This window comes from Coregonus clupeaformis, chromosome 10 (assembly GCF_020615455.1).
Source record: "Coregonus clupeaformis isolate EN_2021a chromosome 10, ASM2061545v1, whole genome shotgun sequence".
NCBI classification, from domain to species: Eukaryota; Metazoa; Chordata; class Actinopteri; order Salmoniformes; family Salmonidae; genus Coregonus; species Coregonus clupeaformis.
The window spans coordinates 28,801,406-28,821,077 of NC_059201.1; the positions used below are offsets into that span (position 1 = coordinate 28,801,406).

General features: G+C 45.2%; 1 protein-coding gene across 1 annotated transcript in view; it reads right to left on the bottom strand.

Moving 5' to 3' along the window:
• The window catches only part of tafa4b (TAFA chemokine like family member 4b), a 56,650-nt gene that overhangs the window by 23,043 nt on the left and 13,935 nt on the right, over positions 1-19,672 (bottom strand). Inside the window, exon 4 of the mRNA XM_041889142.2 lies at positions 10,905-11,060. Coding sequence (XP_041745076.1) covers positions 10,905-11,060 — 156 coding nt within the window. The remainder of the gene's footprint in view (positions 1-10,904; positions 11,061-19,672) is intronic.

Genomic DNA, 19,672 nt, shown 5'->3' on the forward strand with positions numbered 1-19,672 from the left:
CGTCCGGGAGTACGTAGCGGCCTGTTCCATCTGTGCCCAAAATAAGGCTTCCCACAGGGCTCCTTCGGGCCTGCTGCGGCCTCTCCCAGTCCCGAGTCGTCCTTGGTCTCACGTGGCCTTGGACTTCGTCACTGGACTTCCTATGTCTGAGGGTAAGGACACCATACTCACCATCGTGGACAGATTCTCTAAATCTGCCCATTTTGTTGCATTACCAAAATTACCGTCTGCCAGTGAGACAGCCGACCTCTTTGTCCTACATGTATTCCGTCCCCATGGAATCCCTGTGGACATAGTGTCCGATAGAGGTCCACAGTTCATTTCTCGGGTATGGAAGGAGTTTTGTTCGGCTCTGGGTGCCTCTGTCAGTCTCTCATCAGGTTTCCATCCCCAATCCAATGGCCAGACTGAGAGGACCAATCAGGACCTGGAGGCTGCTCTACGCTGTGTGACATCCCAGAACCCGTCCACCTGGGCCAAACATCTCCCGTGGGTCGAATATGCCCACAATTCCCTCACCTCATCTGCCACCGGCCTCTCACCTTTTGAGGCGGCTTTGGGGTATCAACCGCCATTGTTCCCGTCTCAAGAAAGGGAGTTAGCCGTCCCGTCAGTTCAGGATAACCTTCGTCGCTGCCGCAAGGTGTGGGTGGACACCCGTGAGGCCCTTCTACGGACAGCAGAGCGTAACAAGAGGGTGGCGGACAGGCACAGGGTAGTCGCTCCCCAGTTCCAGCCTGGTCAGCGAGTCTGGCTCTCCTCCAGCAACATCCCCCTGCGCACTGACTCCCGTAAGCTGTCGCCCCGGTATTTGGGTCCTTTCGAGATCGACTCCATCATCAACCCTTCGGCTGTTCGGTTGAAGCTTCCCAGGCCATGAGAGTCCATCCTACATTTCACGTGTCCCAGCTGAAGCTGGTCTCCTCCAGCCCTTTGTGTCTGCCTGTGGATCCCCCTCCGCCACCGCGTATTGTGACGACCATCCAGCCTACACGGTGCGGAGACTGCTGGACGTCCGGAGGCGTGGTAGAGGGCTTCAGTACCTGGTGGACTGGGAGGGATACGGTCCCGAGGAGAGGTCCTGGATTCCCCGACGATTTATACTGGATCCGCAGCTGGTGGCTGACTTCCATAGGGACCACCCTGACAAGCCGGGTGGGTCGCCGGGTGGCGCCCGTTGAGGGGGGGGTACTGTTACGGTTCGGCACTGTTGGTCCGGTTCCCGCTTGTTTCCCTGTTCCTTTTTCCCCTGTGTGTGTGTGTGGTCTGTGTCTGTCTCCCCCTGCTGTGCAGTCAGAGGATCTAGGTCAGGGGGCGTGGCCATTCTCTCTCATGCTCCGTTACTTCCAGCTGCGGCTCATTGTCATCAATCAACCAGCAGTTATCTACCCGGGCTGGACACCTCTCCAGCGCCAGTTCGTTCCTACACTACCTGTGATCCCGTCTGTTCCTGCTGCCTGCCTGCCTGCCTGCCATTCCCACGCCGCAACCTGCTCCTCTGTTGTCTGATATCCTCGTCATCCAGCTCTCTGGACTACTGGCTCTCCACCCCACTCAGCTCCTACCCCGGCCTGAAGCTACTCCACCCTGAACTGCTTCTCTCTGCCAAGACACGCTGAATAAATTACATCCTAATCCACCCTCTTTGTCCGTGTGTCCGTCTCTGCACCTGAGTCCCCCACCCAACCTAATATGTTATTGGATAGGATTTTGTTTGCAGGGGCTTACATGTGTATTTAGTTGCATCATACTTTCAAATGCATTTACATGAGTTATGAGGTTATCTGGAGTACCGACAGTGGTTGCCTGGGGCAGAGGGACCGTGAGAGAATTTTACTGTCTTGATTGATATGGATGGAAGGTTGCCAGACAGTTTTTCGCTCTTACACTCCATAGAGATTTCTTCATATGTCATAGTAATGTATTCACACTTCATAAACAGGTATTTCATAGAAAGGTATTTACACTCTAGAGGAGAATGTGTTTGGTTTAAGGTTAAAGATACTCAATAAGATAAATTGTTACTAGTCATAATCCTATTCTGTTTGGTTTCGAGACGTTTAGGTTGTCTCGAAAGGGGGGAATGTAGTGTATTGACAATATGATGGTGTTAAATGTTTTTAAATGGAACTGAAAGAATGTTGATTTTTGGTATCAAGAAGGAAGGTTTTAGTGTGACGCCACATATGACAGACAGGAAGTGGGTTGTAAGATACGGGGATTGAACAGTAGAGGGAGCCATTCAACTCTTGGAAGGCTATATAAAGGGGGGAAGAACGGCGGAGAGTTAGAACGGCCATAGCAATCGGGGAGCCGTTCTCCGGACACCGCGGGTCTGTACCTATGCTGTAATCTCGTGGTTTTAATAAAGGCCTTTGAACACGATACAGCTTAAGGGGATTCTTTGATCGACAGCAATACCCACCCGCATTCGACACGATACCACAAGTGCATTTGGATGATCCAGAAGAGGATTGGGAGAATGTCATATGGTCAGATGAAACCAAAATAGAACTTTTTGGTAAAAACTCAACTCGTCGTGTTTGGAGGACAAAGAATGCTGAGTTGCATCCAAAGAACACCATACCTACTGTGAAGCATGGGGGTGGAAACATCATGCTTTGGGGCTGTTTTTCTGCAAAGGGACCAGGACGACTGTTCCGTGTAAAGGAAAGAATGAATGGGGCCATGTATCGTGAGATTTTGAGTGAAAACCTCCTTCCATCAGCAAGGGCATTGAAGATGAAATGTGGCTGGGTCTTTCAGCATGACAATGATCCCAAACACACCGCCCGGGCAACGAAGGAGTGGCTTCGTAAGAAGCATTTCAAGGTCCTGGAGTGGCCTAGCCAGTCTCCAGATCTCAACCCCATAGAAAATCTTTGGAGGGAGTTGAAAGTCTGTGTTGCCCAGCGACAGCCCCAAAACATCACTGCTCTAGAGGAGATCTGCATGGAGGAATGGGCCAAAATACCAGCAACAGTGTGTGAAAACATTGTGAAGACTTACAGAAAACATTTGACCTGTGTCATTGCCAACAAAGGGTACATAACAAAGTATTGAGAAACTTTTGTTATTGACCAAATACTTATATTCCACCATAATTTGCAAATAAATTCCTATAAAAATCTTACAATGTGATTTTCTGGAAAAAAATTTCTCATTTTGTCTGTCATAGTTGACGTGTACCTATGATGAAAATTACAGGCCTCTCTCATCTTTTTAAGTGGGAGAACTTGCACAATTGGTGGCTGACTAAATACTTTTTTTCCCCACTGTACATATTACCTCAATTACCTCGACTAACCGATGCCCCCGCACATTGACTCTGTACCGGTACCACCTGTTTATAGCCTCGCTATTGTTATATTACTGCTGCTCTTTAATTATTTGTATAATTTTTTTTTTTAGGTATTCTTTCTTAAAACTGCAATGTTGGTTAAGGGCTTGTAAGTAAGCATTTCACTGTAAGGTCTACACCTGTTGTATTCGGCGCATGTGACAAATACAATTTGATTTGATTTGAATCGATTTTAAATCAAAATGCGTTTTCGGGCAGAAATGCCTTCTGGAACAAGGGAACTTTCATGTGCCTTAATAACAAACTTGTATGCCATCTGTAAATACGAATAAAATTGTTAAATTACGAGCCTTGTTGGTTAAGCCACAGAAAAAGACAGCAACCTTCCCACTAGCCATGATTGGCTGAGATAATGAGTGGGCTGGACATGCCGAGAGAGGAGTTTGGATTGGTCTGCCATATAAAAGGCTTCTTTCAGTCTGTGTTGGTAATCCTGTCTAAAGCGGCTTTTTTTAAATTGTGTAGTGGAGCTGCATAAGTGTTGCTCTCCACTTTCTGGAGGATCGAGTTTTGAAATCAGTGGAATTAGAGTATGATAGCTAAAGAAATGGAGAAAACACCTGTCTCCGGATTACATCTTCAAACTAAGAGAAACCTTGGCATGGCATCCGTCACCGGGAGACGCGTCCATCATGCATGATGATGTACAGGTAAGATAGTCTAGCTAGCTACATTTTCAGATATTACACGTTTCTAAGTGGTTTCATTTCAAGCTAAAGGGTACTGTTAGCTAGCTAGCTACCGTTACATGTATAATGTTATTATTCGTATCCCAGAGCTGTTTGCTTTGCTAGTTAGAGCCTAATGTTAGCTAGCTAACATTGAACCTGGTTGGTTAGCTACCAGCAGATTCATGCAGGGTAGTATCGACATGATTTGGCACCATGTTCATTGTTGTTTAATTAGCTAAAGTTAGCTGGCTGGCTCGTTAGCTAACGTTATGTGGCGTATGTGATCATACATGTTGTTTACCTAGCTAGGTTTATTGTTTACCCAGCTAGCTACATGTCTTAAGCTAAAGTGTACTGTTAGCTAGCTAGCTAACATTAGCTGGCTGGCTCCCTAGCTAGTGTATGACGTTATTATTTGTATCCCAGTAAACATCGGCAAAAAAGCGTAATGAAATTGTTGCCAGCAGAGCTGCTAAGGCTGTTTTCATGTTATCCAGAGGTAAACAAATCATTGACCAGAGGGTCAAATGTGCGCTCTGAACACTGCGAGAGTGAAACGAGATGGGTGGGGCTAAAGCTTAAGAGGGTGTGAACAATGCTGAATTGGTGTAGACAAAGAAGAGCTCTTCACTAGATACCAAAACATTCAATTGCCATTTTCTCAAAAGTGAGTTTACAAGTTTATCATCTTTCAAAGCAGAATTACTTTCCCATTGTTCCTCAAATGCAGTGTATGATATACCATTTTGTAGCTCTGAGTCTCTACTTTTATCGAATGTAAAAAACACAAATTCAAATTTTGCTACATAAGAACACAACCAGGTGGTGAGTCACATTTACTCAGGTCAGCTATGCTGGCCTATGGAGTCCCTTGGGAAAACAAACTACCAAACCATCCAATGATGGGATTTATAAATAAATTATCTGGGCTATTGAAAGGACTGATTTCTATAATATATAAACAACTTTTGGAAAGCTCATATTCTGAGCTAGCCATTAAAAAGGTATGGTCCACAGATCTACGTGAATCTGAACAACCCTTCCTTGGCATCGCGTAATCTGAACCATCAATTTATACATTTTAAGTTTGTTCACAGACTGTATTTAACACCAAGTTTTACGATGAAATTGGCCCCAACTCCCAACTGTTCACTGTGTCCCCTATGATGTGGGAGTGCCCTGCAGTCAAATTCTTCTGGGACAAAGTTGCAAAATGAATTTAGAAGTGCATGAATGTAAATATTCAATGCATTGCATCTGCTGTTACTTAATAACGATAGCTCCTTGATTCTCTCAATCAATCAGAGACGATTACTACTGGCAGGCAGGCAGCACTGCCGCAAAAAAAAAGATGTTGGCTCTTAGATGGCAATCTCCCCACTCTCCCAATTCACCAGTGGATACAGTTACTATTGGAAGATATAACATTAGAATTATCGACAGCGAGAATGAATGATGCTAGTCAAAGAACAATTGGACAAATATACTTGACTTTGTAAAGAATAATCTCAGCTAAAGCACAACACACACAAACAAACAATCTATAAAGCCCAACACATACAGTACCATTCAAAAGTTTGGACACACCTACTCATTCAAGTGTTTTTCTTTATTTTTACTATTTTCTACATTGTAGAATAATAGTGAAGACATCAAAACTATGAAATAACACATATGGAATCATGTAGTAACCAAAAAAGTGTTAAACAAATAAAAATATATTTTATATTTGAGATTCTTCAAATAGCCACCCTTTGCCTTGATGACAGCTTTGCACACTCTTGGCATTCTCTCAACCAGCTTCACCTGGAATGCTTTTCCAACAGTCTTGAAGGAGTTCCCACATATGCTAAGCACTTGTTGGCTGCTTTTCCTTCACTCTGCGATCCAACTCATCCCAAACCATTTCAATTGGGTTGAGGTCAGGGGGATTGTGGAGGCCTAATCTGTTTCACCTGTCTTTGTGATTGTCTCCACCCCCCTCCATGTGTCGCCCATCTTCCCCCATTTCCCCCAGTGTATTTATACCTGTGTTCTCTGTTTGTCTTTTTCCAGTTTGTTTTGTTCGTCAAGCCAACCAGCGTTTTTCCCCTTGCTCTTGTCTTTTTCAAGTTCCTGTTTTCTAGTTTTCCCGGTTTTGACCATTGTGCCTGCCCTGACTCTGAGACTGCCTGCCGTTCTGTACCTTGTCACACCACCCTGGATTATTGACCTCTGCCTGCCCTGACCCTGAGACTGCCTGCCGTTCTGTACCTTTTGGACTCTGATCTGGATTACTGACCTCTGCCTGCCCTTGACCTGTCATTTGCCTGCCCCCTGTTTTTGTAATAAACTTTTGTTACTTCGACACTGTCTGCATCTGGGTCTTCTCCTGAAATGTGATAGTACAAACTGGCCATGACTGACGCAGCAGACTCGGACCAGCTCCGCAACGCCACCTCCTCCCAAGGAGCCACCATTGGAAGGCACGAGGAGTTGCTTCGTGGTCTCATAGAAGGGTTCCAGACCTTGGCCGAACGCCATGACCGAGCGTTTAACACATTGCTGGAGCAATTCCGCGGGTTGTCTGTTAGGCAGCCTACCACGACGGTAGCCTCCCAGCCCCTCAGTAACCTGGCTGTTAGCAGCACGGCCTCCCCGGTTTCCAGAGAACCCCACTTACCTCTCCCGGAACGCTTCGCTGGAGGGTCAGGAACCTGTAGGGCATTTCTCGCTCAGTGTTCGCTCATCATCGAGCTGCAGCCCTCCTCCTTCCCTTCGGACCGCTCTGAGATAGCGTACCTCATCACGCTGATGTCCGGGAGGGCTCTCGCCTGGGCTACGGCAGTGTGGGAACAACAGTCGGCCGTATGCTTCAGTCTGGAGGAGTTCATGCAGGAGGTAAAGAAGGTTTTCGATGCTCCATTGTCCGGGAGAGAGGCTTCCCGGAAGTTACTCCAGCTTCGGCAAGAATCCTGCAGTGTGGCAGACTATGCAGTGGATTTCCGCATGTTGGCAGCTGAGTGTGCCTGGAACCCGGATGTGCTGTTTGACACGTTCCTGCACGAAGTATTGGAGGAAGTGAAGGACGAGCTTGCAGCCAGGGAACTACCGATGGATATCGACTCGCTCATTGCCTTGACCATTTGGATCGATTGCCGACTACGGGAACGAAGTAAGGAGAGGAAGTCCGATTCCAATTGACCGCCCAAGGATTCCACCTCGCCTCCGAGGCATCCCGGAAGTCCCCGACAGCTCCGTTGCCGAGAGAACCCGAGGCTACCCGAGTTCCCCCGAGAGTCTCTGAAGACTGCCGATTCACCTCTTCCTGAGCCGATGCAACTAAGCAGAGCTAGGCTGTCTCCAGCCGAACGGCAATACAGGCTTCATACAAAGAGTTGCCTGTATTGCGGGACTACTGGTCATTTTGTGTCCATCTGTCCACTAAAAGACCAGGCTCAATGGTAGGAGCGAGTACTCTGGTGGGCCATATGGATAACTCTTCCTCTCCCCTACTCACACCCCCTTTCATGCCATCGCTTGCCTGCCACCCGGGCTCCCGTCAGACCCTGGCCTTTGTGCGACAACGCTTTTGGTGGCCTACCATGGTTCCTGACGTCTCCGCGTTCGTTGCCGCCTGCACGATCTGTGCGCAGAACAAGACTCCTCAGCAAGCTCCGGCTGGTCTCCTCCAACCTCTGCCTGTTTCCCACCGTCCCTGGTCTCACATATCCCTGGACTTTGTCACGGGTCTTCCCCCGTCTGATTCAACACCGCCATCCTGACAGTTGTGGACCGGTTTTCCAAAGCCGCCCACTTCATTCCTCTCCCCAAACTACCCTCCGCCAAAGAGACGGCCCAGCTCATGGTGCAGCACGTCTTCCGGATCCATGGACTCCCACTGGACATGGTCTCCGACCGGGGTCCTCAGTTCTTGTCCCAGTTCTGGAAGGCGTTCTGCACACTCATTGGGTCGTCGGCCAGCCTGTCCTCCAGTTTCCACCCTCAGTCCAACGGCCAGTCGGAGCGAGCCCACCAAGACCTGGAGACGACTCTGTGCTGCCTGGTCTCCGCCAACCCCACCACCTGGAGCCAGCAACTAGTGTGGGTTGAATACGCCCGCAAAACCCTTCCCTGCTCTGCCACGGGTCTTTCGCCCTTTGAGTGTTCCCTGGGTTATCAGTCCCCGCTCTTCCCGGAGCAAGAGGAAGAGGTTCGCATACCCTCGGCCCAGATGTTTGTCTGCCACAGTCGTCGTACCTGGAGGAGAGCCCGGTCGGCTCTTCTCAAGACCACCTCCAGGTATCGATGACAAGCGGACCGCCACCGGACCCCGGCTCCCCGGTATCGTCTCATGCAGAAGGTATGGCTGTCCACCCCGAGATCTGCCCCTCTGGGTGGAGTCCTGCAAACTTTCCCCCTGGTTTATCGGCCCTTTCCCCATCTCCAAAATCGTTAGCCCCTCTGCTGTTTGTCTTCTGTTGCCCCGTACCCTCCACGTGTCTAGGATCAAACCCATGTCTCACATGGGTCTTCTCCTGAAACGTGATAACAATGACCCAACACACCTCCAGGCTGTGTAAGGGCTATTTGAACAAGAAGGAGAGTGATGGAGTGCTGCATCAGATGACCTAGCCTCCACAATCACCCGACCTCAACCCAATTGACCGCAGAGTGAAGGAAAAGCAGCCAACAAGTGCTCAGCATATGTGGGAACTCCTTCAAGACTGTTGGAAAAGCATTCCAGGTGAAGCTGGTTGAGAGAATGCCAAGAGTGTGCAAAGCTGTCATCAAGGCAAAGGGTGGCTACTTTGAAGAATCTCAAATATAAAATATATTTTCATTTGTTCAACACTTTTTTGGTTACTACATGATTCCATATGTGTTATTTCATAGTTTTGATGTCTTCACTATTATTCTACAATGTATAAAATAGTGAAAATAAAGAAAAACCATTAAATGAGTAGGTGTGTCCAAACTTTTGACTGGTACTGTATATTAATTAAAGATGTATTTTTATTGATCAAATTGCCTCCACTCGCCGTCCGGCACAGCACACACACACACCCATGGCCCAAACTGGGGAGAGGAGAGGAATGAATGAACAATTAAGTTGAGAAAGCAATACTTATGTGTGAATAATGTGACAAAGGTGATGTTATAGCCTAGAATATAATGCCCCAAAAAATAGAAAGATGTCCCTTTTAAAATCAGCGGGCAAGAAAATAATAATCCAGAAATTGTCTGTCTGACCACTCGTTGCCCTTTACTATGATCAACCCCTGATAACTGGGAAATTAAAAGCACAAGGTAGAGACAATTCTAGCAGATTATTATTATTATTTAATTTTTATGAACATTAAAACATACAATCTACCTGTAGTGAACTCGCTCAACATTTACATTACATTCAGTCATCTAGCAGACACTCCCATCCAGAGCGACCCACAGGAGCAACCAGGGTCAAGCACCTCGCCCAAGGGCACGTCGACGGATCTCCCACCATGTCAAATCTGGGACCCGAACCAGCGACCTATCGGCCACCGGTACAAGCTCCCAACCGCCAGGCCACCAACCATCCAAGCTGGTTATAGGCAGACTATCATATTCGCCCTATACCGTAGCCCATATAGCCCATCTATCCTATTTAAAAAGGACTGAAGACAGAAACATATAATTTGGTTCCATTTCAACATATTTATTAGTGAAACCAAAGTGCTGTAACATATATAAATTAAATACACACCAAAACTTTTCAAATGTTCAAATCAAAGGCTATTGGACAGAAAGATTTGGACAGTCGGGTGTTTCGCTAATTCAGAACTGCTGGACAGCAACATAATAAACTAAAGCACTGATCATTGGGAACTAGATCAGAATGACTGGTAAGGCTTAATCCATGAATTAAATAATGAAATAGGTAGCCTAGCCTACAAAACTAAAACAATCCATATGTTCAAATCAAAAGGCCTGATTAACAAGACATCAATAACGCAGCAACATCCTGAGTCCCCAGTGCCGACACATTCAGAAATGTAAAAGATGGTTTAGTATTTAGCTCTGCCAAAGGCCAAGAGAACAAGAAATACTTTTCAATGAGAAAACAGAAATTCACTTTGGGTTAAAATAATAATACTGTTTTCAAAGATGTAGCCTATGATGCAATACTCGTGATCATTTTAAGGAGAACAAAAACTACTTAGCCTACATTTGAACACCACCTCAGAAGCTTCACTATTCGGCAACTTTCCATCAATCCATCAGTTTCTCTCACATACACACACAACCCCCACCACACACACACACACACAAACACACACACTTTTTCCCGCAATCGAAATATAATATTTTTTCTTAGTGCAGGGTCTTATTTGTGTTAATATGATCCAACAATGTTGAGTCTAGTGATATGACAAAGTGCAAGATATGTTTTCTATTACCATCTGATATATGGTCGAAAGGCCTGAATAGATGTGAAATGGAATGCTTTCCCAACCAAATAAAATCATCCCTTTTAAATTGTGTTTCTTGATTTCAGGCCTTGGGCCAAACCTTCAGAGGCTGCCAGATGTAGTATATTTCCATCTCCTTTCATAGTCGACTAGGGGATAAGAGAAGGAAGGCGACACTGCAGAGTGATCCTCCATTACCTGCATTAGTCTGCTGTGGCCCTAACCTTTAATGTTACATGATCTACTAAAGACAGAATGGAGGACAGACTACTGTGCACCACAGAGAAATACAGACCCACTTTATCATGAAGTAGAGAGCTAAAGCACTTTGTGAGACTATTAGAGCTTGTGCCAGCTTCCTGTGTCTGGCTGTGAGGTGAATTCATCAAGACCTTCAAACACAGCTCTGGTGTGATCTTCATACACACAATGTATGTTTACCTTCCACACAGGAGGGCCTGGTTCTGGTTGTGCCAGCGACCTGGCCTGGGAAACAGGAGCACTTGACGGTCTGAGAGCGCTCCTCAATCTTGTTCTTATTACAACAGCGGTGGATGGCCACCACCTCACACGTCCCCTGCTTCACCTGGTAGGAGGCTGAGAGAGAGAGAGAGAGAGAGACCATATAACTTTGTTCAGTGTGGTTGCTGGTGCAGTAGTATTTCAATATTTGCATTTAAAAACAGCCACTTATATCAAAACACAAGAATGGACAAAACCACACATTGAGTATTCAGAGTTTTTACAATAGAAAAAAACGGTTGAATTATTTACAGTTGTATAAACACGAGGAATTATTCTAAAGATGCAGACAGTTTCAATTTCAATATAAGAGTAACTGCAGTTATGCCGACACTCTGGTCCTTTCTCAGCTCAACGGCATCATTAACATTAAAAGGCTGCTCTTTCATTATGTGCAGGGTTATTAACATTATTTAAATGAGGATATAATCAAACAAAAAGTTTATCTTAGTCATAGTACAGGTTTTTTCAATCACTTTGGTGCAATTTTCATCAGTATGTGGTACATTTGCACAAAAAATCTAAACAGATCCTCAAAATGGCTCGTGTTTAAAAGCTCTACACTCTTAGCAAAAGGTGCTATCTAGAGCCTAAAATGGTTCTTCGGCTGTCCCCATATGAGAACCCTTTGAAGAACCCTTTTTGGTTCCAGGTAGAACCCATTTGGGTTCCATGTAGGACCCTTTCCACATAGGGTTCTACATGGAACCCAAAAGGGTTCTAAATGGAACAAAAAAGGGTTCTCCCTGGAACCAACGATGGTTCTCCTATGAGGAAAGCAGAAAAACCCTTTTGGAACCCTTTTTTCTAAGAGTGTAAGCATATTTTCAATTGACTGAGCACAACAAACAAATTCACAAAGTAACGTGTTCACTGCACCAAATCAATCTTTCAATTTGGATACATTATCAATCTACTGTAAGTATCTGCTTTTCAAAATGCAATATAGTTGTCAATTTAAACTACTTTTGATATGATTTTCTTGTCGTTTGTTAACAATACAATTAACTATCACTTAATCAAACTGCTCAAAACTGATAACTACTGAACCATTATGTAGTGCCTAGTTAATGTATATAGTTTGATAACTGCTGAACACTGTACATTTCTATATTTTTACTTCATAAATGTATCAATTTGACATCAATTTATGTTGAAGGGAAAACCAAATCATGTATGGATGTGGCTGTAAATACTACATTATCATTCTACATCATTATCAGTTCCAAAGTGGAAAGAGTCACTCTATGTGCTATCATTTGGAATTATAGTGTAGTGTACAATGCACTGCTGAAATACCTGGGTTGCATATAACAATATATTCTACTCATTATCTGAATTTCATTCATACACTGTATTTGATGAATTTCAAGCAGAGAGACAGGCGATACTGTATCAGTTGACAAGTCACGTACAAAAGGTGATCTTGTACAATGTTGCATGGGGCAGATATGGCATACAACACCATGCTACGTTTTTACAGTAGCCAACTGGTTTACAATACCCCTATTTCTGATCATTTGTCCCTTGTATGTACTGTATAAGGATAATGAAACTGTAACACTGAAATATTTATCAACATGCTCACAACCTGCCATTGGTTACAAATGAAGCCTAACAATGTTTTACCCAGATGTTTTGTGTGGGTTTAGAAGAGTCCGTACACAATGTTTAAACACGTTTGTGTGGGAGTACGACAGAGGCACATTTTTGAGTGCGGGATGCAAACTGTCTGTACATGTTCAATAGAAATCCACTTACAACTACGGTAAAGTCAGATTTCACACGACTTTGTTTAAAGTTAAAAACATTTCATGCTTAACCCTGAGCTGAATGAGCTTAGTAACCTTCCTAACACACACACACACAAACACACACTCACTCAATAGAAGGTTCTATTTCGGCAGGCCATGGCCCCTCTCATCTTTCCTGATTTAAAGTTTGTTTGTTCTCTTCTCCAGAAAGCCCTCTCAATGATACCTCGCTCTCAGAGGGCACTCTTCCGTCATCATCCCTCTGTTTTCATTTTCTTCAGTCCTCTGTCCCCATCCCCCCAGGGGCACAGGGAGCTGGCGGATTACCCCTACAGACGCTGACACACACACACACACATACACACACATACAAACACACATGCACACACACGCACACATACATACAAACATGCACACACACACACACACAAACACCATCCCCTTTCTCATATCTATCTCAAACACAAAATTCCCTTAAAAAACAATCCCCTTGTTAGTGTGGCATCCTGTACCACAGTCTGCATACCAATGCCTGGGTAAAGAACGGATAGCTAGTGTCCCATTTGAAAAACAATGTTTTTTATACCACGGGTAAAGTGGAGGAGAGAGAGAGAGAGAGAGAGAGAGAGAGAGAGAGAGAGAGAGAGAGAGAGAGAGAGAGAGAGAGAGAGAGAGAGAGAGAGAGAGAGAGAGAGAGAGAGAGAGAGAGAGAGAGAGAGAGAGAGAGAGAGAGAGAGAGAGAGAGAGAGAGAGAGAGAGAGAGGTGTGATGACTTTACTTATCCGTTTTTCAGTGGTTCAAAGGCCCAGGATCATTCATTCTAAGGGCAGTCTCTTAGCGGAGTGTGTGTTTTTGTGTGTGTGCGAGAGCGAGGGAGAGCGGGAGAGAGAGAGATTCAGGGAGCTGGGGAAGCGGAAGGCTCTGTCACAGGCAGTAAGGAGAACAAAGAGCACGCTGCCTCCTGGTGGCATAATGAGGTCACAAGGGCAGAAGTCTGACTCACTCACTCACTCACTCACTCACTCACTCACTCACTCACTCACTCACTCTCTGTCTGTCTGTCTGTCTGTCTGTCTATCTCTCTATCTCTCTCTCTCTCCATCTGTCTCGTTCTTTCTCTCTCTCTCTATCTTTGTGTGTCTGTCTCTCTCTCTCTCTCTCTCTCATCTGTCTCGTTCTCTCTCTCTCTCTGTGTCTCTCTTTCTCTCTTTGTGTGTGTGTCTGTCTCGCTCTCTCTCCATCTGTCCCTCTTAATTTCACCATTCATTTTTCTCTCTACAGTATTTTCCTCATCCATCAATCTATACTACATGAGTCTGCATCCAATTAAAAAAAACATGTCTTAGGAAAGGAAAGTCAACCTGAACTGAGTCTTGACATGGTATAGAGACAAAGTAGATTGAGATGGTGCTGCAGTGGATAGCTGCCATTTTACGGGCTCCTCAACAATTCTACTATTTTGTGTGTTTCTTTACGCTGATCGTAACTTTTTTTGTGTATAATATTTCTGCCATTATTTCCTATTACCAAAAAGAGCTTCTTGACATCAGAACAGCAATCACTAACCTCGATTTGGATGAAGATTTCTACTTCAACGAGTCGGTAGCGCAGGACATACTGCTCATTCCGGACCAGGCCCTAATACCAGAGACTCGAAAGAGGAAGAGACGGTGCAGGAGAGGCTGATGAGCGGCACGCTGACAAGACTATGTCGGCAAGTAAATAAACCGCCTCTATCCTCCGTTCTATTGTCAAATGTACAATCACTAGAGAACAAACTGGACGAGCTCCGTTCAAGACTATCCTATCAAAGGGACCTGAAGAACTGTAATATCCTATGTTTTTCGTATTCGTGGCTGAACAAGGAGATGGAAAATATACATCTAGCTGGTTTTACTATGCATTGACAAGACCGAACGGCAGCTTCGGGTAAGGTTAAGGGGGGAGGTGTGTGTGTCTTTGTTAACAACAGCTGGTGCGCGATCTCTAATGTTAAGGAAGTCTCAAGGTTTTGCTCGCCTGAGTTAGAATACCTCATGAAAAGCTGCAGACCATACTATTTACCAAGAGAGTTTTCATCTATATTTTTCGTAGCTGTCTATTTTCCACCACAAACATGGCTGGCACTAAGCTAAAGGGTAGAGCTGCCGCTTTTAAGGAGCAGGACACTAATCCGGACGCTTATAAGAAATCCCGCTACAACATCCGTCGAGCCATCAAACAGTCAAAATGTCAATACAGGACTAAGATCGATTCCTACTACGCTGGCTCTGTTGCTTGTTGGATGTGGCAGGGCTTGCAAACTATCACGGTTTACAAAGGGAAACCCAGCCATGAGCTGCCCAGTGACGCGAGCCTATGAGACGAGCTAAATGCCTTTTATGCTCGCTTTGAGGCAAGCAACACTGAACCATGCATGAGAGTACCAACTGTTCCGGATGACTGTGTGATCTCGATCTCCATAGCCAACGTGAGTAAGACCTTTAAAACAGGTTAACATTCACAAGGCCGCGGCGCGAGACGGATTCCCAGGATGCGTACTCAGAGCATGCGCTGACCAGCTGGCAAGTGTCTTCACTGACATTTTCAACCTCTCCCTGACCCAGTCTGTAATACCTACATGTTTCAAGCAGACTACCATAGTCCCTGTGCCCAAGAACGCCAAGGTAACCTGTCTAAATTACTATCGCCCTGTAGCACTCACATCTGTAGCCATGAAATGCATTGAAAAGCTGGTCATGTCTCACATCAACACCATAATCCCAAACACCCTGCACCCACTCCAATTCACATACCACCCCAACAGATCCACAGATTATGCAATCTCTATTGCACTCCACACTGCCTTCTCTCACCTGGACAAAAGGAACACCTATGTGAGAATGCTGTTCATTGACTATAGCTCAGTGTTCAACACCATAGTCCCCTCCAAGCTCATCACTAAGCTCAGGACCCTGGGACTGAACACCTCCCTCTGCAACTGGATCCTGGATTCATGACAGGCCGCCCCCAGGTGGTGAGGGTAGGAAACAGCACATCCACCACGCTGACCCTCAACACGGGGGCCCCTCAGGGGTGCGTGTTTAGTCCTCTCCTGTACTCCCTGTTAACCCACGACTGCGGGGCCGTGCATTACTCCAACACAATCATTACGTTTGCTGATGACACAACGGTGGTTGGACTGATCACTGAGGACAATGAGACAGCCAATAGGGAGGAGGTCAGTGACCTGGCAGTGTGGGGCCAGGACAACAACCTCTCCCTCAACGTCAGCAAGACAAAGGAGCTGATCGTGGACTACAGGAAATGGAGGGCCGAGCACGCCCCCATCCACATCGACTGGGCTGTAATGGAGCGGGTCAAGAGCTTCAAGTTCTAAATCACTAAGGAATTATCATGTTCCACATACACCGACACAGTCGTGAAGACCGGAAGACAATTCCTCTTCCCCCTCAGGAGGCTGAAAAGATTTGGCATGGGCCCTCAGATCCTCAAAAAGTTATACAGCTGAACCATTGACAGCATCTTGAATGGCTGCATCACCGCTTGGTACCCCCAAGCCATAAGACTGCTAAATAGTTCGTTAAATAGTTAACTAAATAGCTACCCGGACTGTCTGCATTGACCCTTTTTGCACTAACTCTTTTGACTCATCACATATGTTGCTGCTACTGTTTATCATATATCCTGTTGCCTAGTCACTTTATCCCTACCTATATGTACATATCTAAACCAATTACCTCAAATCGGTACTGGTACCCCGTGTATATAGCCAAGTTATCATTACTCATTGTGTATTTATTCCTTGTGTTATAATTGTTCTATTATTTCTCCATTTCTCTCTGCATTGTTGGGAAGGGCCCGTAATGAAACATTTCACTGTTAGTCTAAACCTGTTGTTTAAGAAGTATGTGATGAATAAAATATTATTTGATTTGATTTCAAGTACAGCGTTCCATCATTTATTCATATATTTTATGAATCACTGCTGTAACCATAAAGCAATTTATTGTCTTGACCGTCCCTGATCTGTAAGGAGGATTCTGGGGCAGTGGCTTTAGTCAGAGAAATCCCAGCAGTAACTGACGGCAGTGGATCTAATGTCTCAGCTCTCTTCTTAAACCGTCTTGTTCAGGATCTTAAAGTGGTGTAATGGCAGTCTTAATGTAATAAACCTCAGCTCAGGCTGAAATAAAAATACATTTCAAGCATTACTAAATGCTTCTATTCCTGTGACAGCCAGACAAGTGTTTGCTGGGTGGCAAACTAAGCAGTGTTCCTTTGAACTGATGGAGCAGCCAGCTAATTGATGTATTCTGACAGACAGAAGAGGCCCAGACCATTGTGCAATTTATCTAAAAGCCTGTCTTTCCCCTGTCAATAACTGACTAGCATGTCTGCTGCGAAAGACATTTGCTGTCTCTGTCTGAGGGAGCTCAGTCAATGTTGACGACAGACACAGACTGCACCTGCAACACAACAACAACATGAGCTCTACCCAAACAAAATGGAGCTGATGAGAACTTGAATGAATGAAATCAGAATGATTTTTATAATGAATGAAAATTATACTTGTGGATATAAATGTATTTGCTCTTGTGAAATGGAGTAACGTCACAAAATGGCTCCACGGTCTCACACATTTTTACGTTTTCTTCCACATAAAGTAACCCTTTTTGAGTAAATACTATTATATCCCTCATTCCCCCTATCACCATCCACATCCTCCTCTTCCACACCTCTAACCCCTCTCTCTTTACCATCTCCCTTGTTTCCCACCTTCTACTGATTATTCTCCTCCTATCCCTGGACCCTTCTTCTCTCCACTTTCAACCCCACTCTCTCTTCCATCTCCTCTCCCCCACCTCCCACCACACCCCACCTTCGTATTCTGCACTCCCACCCCCTCCTCCTCTCCTCTCCCCTCTCCTCCCCTCTCCTCCCGTCTCCTCTCCTCTCCTCCTCTCTCCTTTCCTCCACCTACCGCCACACCCCACCTTCGTATCCTGCACTCCCACCCCTCTCCTCCTCTCCCCTCTCTTCCCTTTCTTCCCCTCTCCCCCTCCTCGGCTGTGAACGCTCCTATCCGACACAGCCCATCAATCAGGCTGACATTATCTGTGTTTAACAGGCCCAAATCAGGCCCTGTCCTCAGATTTATGCTAATCTAACAGGTTGTTTGTACGGCTGAGTGGTCCTGTGCAGGCACCTCATTTATACGCAAATCTATCCCCAATAAAACCCACCCACTGTGACCGCAAAGCAGTGTTTGTCAAGGAGGAAAACACACACTCTCTCACACACGTACACATGCGCTTACGCTCACACACAGAGGAAACACTTCTCATTCTAACCCCACTCACACTGTCAAGTGTAGCTTGTATAATGCCCTTGTATCATAACTGGAGCAGCTACTTGGGCACATTTCAATGTGTTACAATAACATACATGTTGAACAATGTTGTGAAATTGTTAGATATTACTTGGTAGATATTACTGCACTGTCGGAGCTGGGAACACAAGTATTTCGCTACACCTGCAATAACATCTGCTAAACACGTGTATGTGACCAATAACATTTGATTTTGATTTGATTTTGATACAGTATCTGATCTCAGCTCCCTGTGCTCAGACCTGATCTTTTACTATGGTAATTACCCAAGCGATATACGATGTTAGTCCCCCTTATAAGAGGGAGATAACCATGTTTCGGGTGATTGTGGTGCATCTTTACTCAGCGGATACGCCAGTATTGGAGTGAGTGTCTGGTCAGCTGAAGGTGAGCTGTACACTGTATGTCTAGTTGTGGGCTCATTGACATTGATAAGGTGAGGCCTAAACTCAGGCTCGCGGAGAGAAGAGAAGAGACTTTCTCACCGACTCAGCAATAACATCTCCTCTCTCTGCCCAGAGTGAGAAGCATAAGGACGTCAGGGGACAGTACAGCTGCCATACATGTCCTGTTTAAAGTGAAGATGACAAAGTCAACCGTTTTCTCAGTTTTCTCTCTTTTAAAAAGGTGTATGCCCAGAAAAATCATTAAGCAGCAACGGCAGGATGTGTTGGCTTCTCTGTGTCCCTTAACTTCCGGTCTAGCTTGTCCTTGATCAAAAGCCACTGTGGCAGGGCTAGGGCCCCAAAACAGCTAACACAACACAAATTGGTTTTCGGCCTGAGAGATCTGCACCCTGCAGCCACCTATCTGTGATCTGTCTGTGTGCAGTACAATAGTTTGTTTGATGGGCTATAGAGGACAAAAAGTGTGTGTGTGTGTGTGTTTGTGTGTGTGTGTGTGTGTGTGTGTGCGTGTGTGTGTGCGCTTCGTACAGATGTAGGATCTTCATTTGATCACACCATTGCAGGACATTTAAAACTTGCAGTGTATTTGAGGTTTAAAAAGGCTTCTGGCTTTTGTAATTTCCACTTTGAATTTTCCGTTACGAAAAATGCATCAACCACTACAAACATTTTCATTAACTATAATCCACAGAATAATTCACATTTCCTGTTGCTGCAGGATTATTTTCCTGATGTAAAAAACTGGCTCAATTTAAGATACAACATCTATATGGTCAGTGCATTGAACAATCAGAAGGCCCACATACAACACAAGCACACAAGCAGATACTGTTGTTGGGAGAGAGAGACCATTACTGTGAGAAAAGAAAGACGTGGACGCGGAGCCGACTGTCTTTCATGGCCCTGCAAACATTGACAGGAAACAAGAAAAAAGCTGCTGTTATGTGTTTCCTATCTATTATTCCTGACAAGCATCAGTCAAATCTTCCATCCATGGTTAGAGATTCAGTGTCTCTGTTCCTATTGATGTTACTGTTTCCTGGTGAGCACCATCAAAAGGACAGAGTGCCACTGTTGATGACATTGAGTAAATGAGCCTGAGAGAGAGAAAAAACAGGAGTGCTTCTGTGAGGT